We start from the raw sequence: 9,532 nt of genomic DNA, 5'->3' as shown, positions 1-9,532 counted from the left end.
ATTCCGGGTTACATCCTGTTTTAAATGTACTTTTTGCTCATTGTAATTAGTAAGACCTTAATGCAGAGTATCAAACTTTAAAAAAAAGAAAAAAAAAGCCAAGCACTGACACAATTATATTTGTATACATTTATGCAAAAATGTTTAATTTTTTTCTTTTATCTTTGTTTTTTAAAATAAAGTTAAAAAAAAACTCACCACAAAAGAATCAGAATACTTGGTTTGGGATAACTGTATGCATTAAAAGTTTCCAAGGTCATTTCAAGGTTTAAGAAGGGTTGCATGTCTTGTGAGAGGATGTGTGTATGTCAGGAGGTGTCATAGTGTCATAGTGCTGGTGAAGATTTGGAGCAGGCAGTCAAGAGTCATCCAGATTGTCCAACCTGGAAACATCATGAATAATTAAAATATCATGATTATTTGTTTGCCATTGTTAGGGCCAGAGAACTTACGCCTATTAAAGCAATTGGATATTTAGTAAGAACTTTGCAGAGCGCTGACTCTTTTACTTACTGTAGATATTCATGAATTTTCCACTTCAAATATTCCTTTGGTTTAGGAGCTATATGATATCTTAACAATTAAAGTCTTAAAATATATAGTTGAAGAATGCATTTTCATGGCATAAAGACTGGTCTTCATGGCCTTCTTAGGATCTCACAAGAGAAATGTGAAGTACTTTTTAAAGAGCTTTAACACAAGTGCTATCCATAAATAGTTCCAGAGCAGAGATGCATATTGACCTTAGAACCAACGTTTTAAACATACTCCCTTTGTAATTTGCATGTGCACAAATAAGATGAATAGAAAGCACAGGAAGCTCCTTGACTCTGACTTAACCTGTCTATACACTGGGAGCTCTCTGTGGCTGTTTAAAGTACTGTTTCTATGAGAAGCCACCACAGTCTCCCAAGCTGTCTCCTGTCTCTTTGTCATGTTGTTGTCATGAAGACTTCATCTAGGAAAGGGAAAGAAGAAAAGTAAAAACAGGACAAAACCAAACAAAAACAAATCTCCAACTTGGTAGAAACAGGGAGCTTAAGAAAGAGCTTCATGATGCTCAAAAAGAGGGAAGATCAAAATGTGGATGCTTGCAGCTAACCATCTTACTGAGCAAGGAGACCCCAACCAACCAAATCTCAGTTTCCAGGGACTAAAACCCAAACAGTGAGTACACATGGAGAGACCCATGGCTACAGTTGCAGATGTAGCAGAGGACAGCATTGTCTGGCATCAGTGGGAGGAGAGGCCTTTGGTTCAGTGAAGGCTCGTTTTCCCAGTGTAAGGGATGCCAAGGTGCTGAGGTGGGAGTGCCTTGTTGGGGGAGGGAGCATCTTCATGGAAGCAAGGAGAGGGAGAAGGGACGATGAGAGAGGAAGAAAAGGGGATAACATTTAAAACGTAAGTACAGAGAATATCCAAAAAAAAAAAAAACTTCAAATCTTGCTTAAATTAGGGCAGTAAAGGTAAAATAGTGGGATGATTATTCTTGTAATTCATTCTTTGAGAAAATGAAGGGGTTAGGTTGTGGGTGTAAAAGGTTTTGTTTTCTTTTAAAAAATCAATCAATTAATTAAAAATAAGTATATTTATTTATTCAATTTACATCTCAATAATAGCCCCTCTTTCTTCCCAGTATCCCCTCATGCAAGTCCCTCCCCTATTCTGGGTATATTTTTAAAGTTCCCAAGGTCATTTAATAAGTGAGAGAAATCCTTTCAAGACACTTTTACAAATCTGGGTAACTCCCCCCATCCCCCAGCACATCAAATCAGTGTTGGATTAAGCAGAGCATCTTCTCCTCCTGAAGCCAGACAAGGCTGTTCATTTAAAGGAGTGGGATCCACAGAGAAGCAGGCCACAAGCTCCAGTTGTTGGGAAACCCACATGAAGACCTATCTGTTCATCTGCTACATATATGTGCAGGGGCCCTAAGTCCAGCCTTTGCTCTCTCTTTGGCCGGTGTGATTCAGTCTCTGGGAATCCCCACGGGTCTGGGTTAGTTGATTCTGTTGGTCTTTCTGTGGAGTCCTTGTCCTCTTCTGGTCCCCCAATCCTTCTTCCAACTATTCCATAAGACTCTGCAAGCTTCATCTAATGATTAGTTGTGAGTTTCTGCATCTCCTTCCATTGGCTGCTGGGTGGAGCCTCTCAGAGGACAGTTATGCTAGGTTCCTGTCTGAAGGCTTGACAAAGTATTGTTAACAGTGTCAGGGATTGGTCCTTGCCCATAGAATGGGTCTCAATTTGGGTCAGTCATTGATTAGCCTTTCCCTCTAAGCTAAGGCTATTATCTTAGCTTTTGGATTATTAATGATTCGAGATCCAGGTGTACCACACTCTGAGAGGGTACTATACATTTATTTTTTTGCCTAAGAAGGACTGAGGTTTTCATTTTTATTTTTTTGGCCTTTGTTTTTCTCGAGCTTCATATAGTCTGTGAGTTGTTTCTGGGCTGTTCAGAGCTTTCTGGGGCTAGTATCCAATTATCAGTGACTGTATATTATGTCTGTTCTTTAGTGATATTTTCTAGTTCTATCCATTTGCCTGCAAAATTAATGATGTTCTTGTTTTTAATGCCTGAGTAGTATTCCTGTATGCAAACGAACCACATTTTCTTTTTCCATTCTTCATTTGGGTTGTTTCCAGTTACTAGGAATAAAGCTGTTATGAACATAGTTGAGCAGGTGTCTTTGTGGGATCATGAAACATCTTTTGGGTATATATCCAGGAGTGGTACCTCCAGGCCTTGAGGCAGAACTATGCCCAATTTTCTGAGAACTCCCACATTGATTTCCAGAGTGGTTGAACAAGTTTGCACTCCGTCCAGCAGTGGAGGAGTGTTCTCTTGGCTCCACAACCTTGCTAGCATGTCCTCTCCTTTGAGTTTCTCATCTTAGCTGGTGTGATGAGTTTAAGGTAGAATTTCAGAGTTGTTTTGATTTGCATTCCCCGATGACTAAGGACTTTGAATATTTCTTTACATGCTTCTCAGCCATTCAAGATCCCTTGGTTTAGAATTCTGTTTATCTCTGTACCCCATTTTTTAATTGGGTTTTTTGGATTGTTGAGTTCTGTATATACTTTGGAAATCACCAGAAACACTAATTCTTAATAGAACAGAAAGTGGGACTAGCCTTGAATTGGTCTGTACAGGTGACCAGTTCCTTAACAGAACACCAATGGCTCAGGCTCTAATGTGGACAATTAATAAAGGGGACCTCATGAAAACAAAAAGCTTCTGAAAGTCACAGGACACTGTCATTAGGATAAAACGACAGCACCCAGATAGGAAAAGGAACTTCACTAAGCCTTTATGTGACAGAGGGTCAATATCCAAAACACAGAAAGGTTTCCTTTTCTTAATGGATCTTTCAGGACAGTTTCTAATCTATCCCACAGGCCACCTCCCAGAAAGTCCCCAGTCTCAGCCTTAGGCCCTCCCCTGGCCTCTCTCCTTGGCCAGCCTACCGGGTGGGCGGGGTGGCCCTCCAGCCTGGCCCTCCTAGGCTCAGGAGACTGGCAGAGCTAGGGATACTGCCCCTGTGTCTAGACTCAGAGGCTTACTGGCTGGCTGCGCCATCGGTCAGGTTCTGGAGCTCTTGTACGGGGAGGTTGTCTTGCTCTGGGACTGGAGACCAAACTCGTCAGTGCGCGGAGAGGGACAGCAGGACCTAGGCGGGTCCTCAGCCAGTATCCCCACTGGTTAGCTCTGGACAGCGCGCCCTAGCTGATTTCCACTCCTCAGAGGCGCCTCCTCATAATGGAGCAATTTCCTCACGGTCGTAGAGACCGCAGCGGCGGCTACCGACCTCATCTGACCCCAGGGCGGGCTGCTGCGTCCACTTCTGCCTCGCGGTCGGTGTCGTCGGGGATCCCGGTGTCTGCGACTTTCCTGCGGCCGCCTGGCCTTTTTCTAAGATCGACCGCAAGCGCCGGTCGCACAGTATGCGCCCCGGGCCCTGGGCTGGACAGGGCGTTGGGGGCGGTGGGCTGCGGCTACCCGCGGACCCCGAAGTGCGCCCGTTGTCGCAACCACGGCGTGGTGTCAGCGCTCAAGGGCCACAAGCGCTTCTGCCGCTGGCGGGACTGCGCGTGTGCCAAATGCACCCTGATCGCGGAGCGGCAGCGAGTCATGGCCGCGCAGGTGGCGCTGCGCAGGCAGCAGGCGCAGGAAGAGAGCGAGGCTCACGGGCTGCACAGGGTCCTGTGCCCGGGGCCCTCGGGACCCGGGACTCCGGCGTCGGGGAACAGCGGCAGGATCGAGAGTCCCCAGGTCTTGAGTAGCCCCATGGCAGTAGCTGCTCTGGGAGCAGGTGCCTCTAGACACCCTGGGAGCCGGTCAGTTCCAGCTTTTGAGGTTTTCCAGCAAGATTATGCTGAGAGGAAGCAGGGTGAGTCCTCTTCGCTTTACTTTTCGTGCGAGACAAACCACTGTTCTGGAAGAAATGTGTAGAAAGGAGCAGGAGCCCCCTAACAGTGGGTAGAAAGAGGGGTTTGAAAGTGCGGAAGTTCAGGAAAGTGGATCTGCCCCGTGGCTGGCTAGGATGGGGATAGTTACTAGGTTTTCACTAGAAGAGCTCATCCCAGTTGATAAAGATAATGAAAACAGTGAGATATAGGTGATCACAGCTGCAGCCTCGCCTACGAGTGGATTTAAGCACAGTCTGCTTTGACTTTTTGTGTGGCCAGAACTTAAACAGGCATTGAGAGAAAACTTTAGCCAGTGGGCTCTCACTCATTCCAGTTGTAAAACCACAGTGTTCTTGCACGGTTGACTGCGGTTATTGTGACAATATGTGATTTTAGGACAGTTTTGTCACCAGTTAGCACGGAAGAAGAAACTGAAATTGCTCACCCATTTCTCTCCCGCCTCGACCCCATTTTAATTCTTTAAGCACAATTCCCAAAGGCGAGGAAAGCTTTAGGGACTTAGATTCAGTTCCCACTGGAAGTAAGTTTGAGCCTTCCCCGTTGATAGCAAAACTGTTAGCAAGAGTGTCCGTGTGTAGCTGGATCTCACCAGAGTATGAGTATTTCCGTGTAGCTTCTGGCCACAAAGTCATGACCAGTATCTCGTTTGGATTTATAACTGAAACGACCCCACATTAACTTTTTCTGTAATATCCGTGCCATTGTGTTGCCTTTCATTTCGCAGTCCTCCAGAGGGCCAATGTTAAGTGGGAACTTCCTTTAAATGATTTGGTTAAGATCCCAAACAGGTTGTATCGCACGACGTTATGCGATAAACGGCAGTTAAGTTACTAATTAGAAACTTTGCTGGGTTGTCAAACTTGCAGATCTTAGCAAAACAAGGTGCAATTTGGAAAGAAGTCCATCTCTGCGTTGAAACTTTGCATTCTCTTAAGTCAAGTTTGGACACATGCTCTAGTTTATTTCAATAGACCAATGGACTTTAAGCCTTTCTCATGGAAGAGCGAGACTGATGATAGTGTAGCATTTCTTCAGCTACACTGCTAATGGGATTTGGCTGATGGGATGGATTTATGTGAAGTTTTTGTACTAAAGCGTACATTTTACAGGCCCATCATTGTATTAGATTATTGTGTCACAGTGACTTGCATATAACAAACAAGTCTATATTTTAAAGGCATCTTCATTGACTGTCTAAACCCCCTCTTAATCCAATATGAATAAACTATAGTAAGGTGTTGTATCGAACGTATTCATTCACAAGACAAAGACTTAGTGATTCAGAGGCAAATAACATTTCCCTATGTAAAAGAAGCTTATGTTCAAAGAAAGGAAAGCTACAACAGCGAATAAAACAATCTCCAGAAGTAGAGAGGACAGAGATGAAGGGAACTGTACCAAGTATTTACCACAGTCTTCTTTGTATCGTAATCACAGTTATACGCCCCTGAGCACAGCTTGCAGCCAATATTTCTTTAGAGATATTTGCCCCGGGAGTCCAACCTAAAAGTAATGCATTATTCTTTTGGACAAAATGACAGAGATTTAACTTGGATACTTCCTGTTTCAGGAGCAATACTCAGCGACTCCCTGTAGAAGCCAGTGGAACAAAAGGGCAATGGAAATTGATTTCCCTTTGGCAAATGTCCTTTGACAAGTTTCTTTTTCTTTTTTTTTTTTTTAATCAAGCATTTGATGGAGTGACGGTGTTTTGATCCCTCTAGTGTTAGATTGGACGTAATTTACATTTTAAATAAACTACAAACTTTTGTGGAGCATGTTTAGGTCTACTTCTTAAAGACATCGATGAATATCACAGGTCATCATTTAAACTACAATATTCACTACTTGTTGAACTTAGTTCTTTTTATATTGTGTGTGGGAGGGAAGAACATCACTTAGGTCAAAGCAAAATTTGTACATATTGGAAAGTATCTAATTCCAAGATGGTGTCACATCAACACTTTGGATAACAACAAACTCTCCTTTTTTGATCCTTAATTTCTAAGAGATTTATACTGTATAACCTTACGCCCTAAAATGTATGAGAAACAGCACCCTTCTCTGTTCCCACACATGTTAGCTCTGCATGATCTTTAAAATGTGACTCTCATTTAGATGGTTTTGGGTGAATCAATATTGGTAGTTGTATTATATAGACTGCATCACACACACACACACACACACACACACACACACAAACACACACACACATTGTGAATGAGTTAATATTCCATTCATTATTGTCTTTGAGTGGGTATAACAATGTGGCAGATTCTTATGTTTGATTTTTCTTTTCTTTTCTTTTCTTTTCTTTTCTTTTCTTTTCTTTTCTTCTCTTCTCTTCTCTTCTCTTCTCTTCTCTTCTCTTCTCCTCTCTTCTCTTTTCTGCAGAACCAGAAGAGAGTAACTGTGAATCATGCCAAAGTAGACACGAAGAACCAGTCTCCAACACCCATCACCGTACTCTGGGACCATCTAAGGGCAATGTTACAGTGGAGAAACAGGGCTACATGTCATCTATTTCAGAACACTCAGACAAATCGGCCATCATCCTGTCTCCTTGCCCCACGGATCAATCAGGAGGAGAAGACAGTCCCAGGTCCTTCTCTTCCTCTGACCTGGAATCGGGGAATGAAAGCGAGTGGGCCAGAGACTACATTGCTAGGAGAACCGGCCTTTCCACGGTGGCCTCAAGACCGCGAGACCCTCTCGGAATTCTTACCAGGATTTTTCCAGGTTATAGGCGTAGCCGCCTAGAAGGCATTCTACAGTTCTGCAAGGGAGATATAGTCCAAGCTATCGAACAGATCTTAAATGGGAAAGAACATAAGCCAGACTGCAGGGACCCAGCACATGCAGACTTGGAAAACACAGCCTTTCAGAGAGCTTCAGATTTTAGTCTTGCTGGCATTGGCTTTGGAACTCTAAGTAATAAATCATCTCTCTCTCCTCTTGAAGCTGCGTCTGCTGCTTATGGAGGAGATTCAGCTCTCTACAGTTTCAATCCTAGACTAGCTTTCAGCCCACTGCGCCTGGCATATTCTTCTCCAGGAAGGGCACTGTCTGGTTTTGTGTCTCCCTACCTACCACCTGGACTGGTTCCAGCATTGCCTTTTCGGCCAACTTTGGATTATGCATTTCCAGGGATGTTTAGGGAGCCGTCCCACCTTGCTAGCAAGCACTTAGTAACTGGTGGTAGACTGTACTTCAGGCCCAATCAGGAACACCTGTAACATAACCACTCTGTCATTTTGCTGTGTTTCTGGAGCCATGCAAAACTCTCTCTCTCTCTCTCTCTCTCTCTCTCTCTCTCACACACACACACACACTCATCCTTCTTAATGTACTTCAAAGAGCATGAGAGTGACCTCTCAGTCTTAAATGCTATTTTTCTAAGCAGTGTGATATATTTCAGATTTTCTTTAGCATTTATTAAATCAAAGAAACATTTAATCATTATATGTGCCTTGAATAAACTTATTTCAATAAATACTACTATTTTAAACAAATAAATTTTCTCCCTAAATTATCACTTTTATTATAAAGCCATACATGTTTTTATTTTATTTTAGAGTTGGGTTTATACTTGTGAACATGTTGTAAAAAACCATATGGTAGAATATGAAACAGGAGTGGGGGATTGATATTATTCTAATGCGAGTCCCTCTCCATCTCTCCCTTCTTTTTCCTTCCCACTTTTCCTTCTCTGCAACAGATGAGCCAGAAATTGTTCCAAGTATTTAAACATATTTTATTTGCTGATAAATGACCAGTAGCAAGTAATCCTAATAAATTTGAATATATTTTTTGGAACGTCTGATTTTTGTACTCTTTAGCTATTATTTGTAGAAAGAAAGTATTTTTCAATGTTCTCTTTAAACTTCTTGTAAATGCACAAAGAACTATTGGGTTATAAGAAACAAGACTCTGCCCTCTTCTGACGATTATCACAAACTGCAATTCAGTTCTGAGAAAACACGTGGTTTTCTATTAAAGACTAACAAGTTTATGAAGTAACCATTTTGGATCATGCTGTATTCATTTTTCATGTTGTGAAATATATTTATACTGAGGATACTTTTAATTTTTAGTATCTTATGCTTCTATCTGGGGAGATAGTCCTTTATCACTTATTTGAGATAATAACATATCATACCCATTCTCAAAGGTAAAAAGGAATCGTTCCAAAACTAAACCAAACTAAAACTAAGCTATCTGCTCAGATAAATATATACCAATTCTATATTAAGTATATTTAATGTATTTAGGAGGGACAAAATTTCCAAAGGTCAGTTTTGGTGTCTGAAGGCACATTTCTTCCCCACCTGAATCACTGAAAATCATCTTTCCAGATGTTAAATTCAGTCACTGGGAAGCCACGGGGGGTGGGGGGGATGATCACAAAATAATTGTACAATGTTTTTCTCATGTGCCTTAATTTTTAAATGAACAATGGCTTCACTGTCTTGTGAGGAATACTAAAGACCCATATGTGGTAGGAATTAGAGATATCTTTATCTGAGCAGCAAGAATCACTAGGAATCTTTAAAATAATATTTATGTATGTACGTCTTTTCCATTAAGTGAATAAATTTCCACAGTATATTTTACTTAAAAATATCATAATATAGAGTATCTGGTGCTGATTTAGAGTGCAAGTTGTTTAATGATTTGCATAAATGATAATGGAGCAGGGTTGAGGAAAAGTCCTGTAAAAGTTAGATAAATGCAATGCTCACCTTTTTTCATAAAAAGCAAAATGGAGATGCCCTTAAGGCTCAGAGCCTAAATTACTATACAAGGCCTGGTAACTCATTGCTATGCAGCCAACAAACACTGAGATTAGACTGATTTTGGATGATGGACGTTTCAACCAAAAGATTCTACAAAATGGCCTATTAATACACAGTTTTGAGTAGAGTTTGATGAGATTCTATATCTCCTAAACAGTATTCTAATCAGGACACTTTGTGAGGCTTGAGTTGTTTCTTGTTTTATGAATCCAGCTATTATACTCCAGTTTTGAGATACACTAGATCCTGTATTGGGTGTCGAATGCAGAGTGTGATGTAAAGAGAGCCAGAGTAAACGGCAG

The 9,532-nt window shown here is 41.7% G+C and overlaps 1 protein-coding gene across 1 annotated transcript; it reads left to right on the top strand.

Moving 5' to 3' along the window:
- Nucleotides 1-3,763: 3,763 nt before the first annotated feature.
- Nucleotides 3,764-7,670, top strand: DMRTA1 (DMRT like family A1; the record flags this gene model as incomplete). The annotated part of the gene is made up of 2 exons (XM_080920869.1): nucleotides 3,764-4,394; nucleotides 6,829-7,670. The coding sequence occupies 2 exons, from the start codon at nucleotides 3,764-3,766 to the stop codon at nucleotides 7,668-7,670; spliced, it is 1,473 nt and encodes a 490-aa protein (XP_080776995.1).
- Between the last annotated feature and the right edge of the window lie 1,862 nt (nucleotides 7,671-9,532).

This window comes from Micromys minutus (genome assembly GCF_963924665.1).
Source record: "Micromys minutus genome assembly, chromosome: 9".
NCBI classification, from domain to species: domain Eukaryota; kingdom Metazoa; phylum Chordata; class Mammalia; order Rodentia; family Muridae; genus Micromys; species Micromys minutus.
This window is presented reverse-complemented; position numbering and strand designations above follow the sequence as displayed.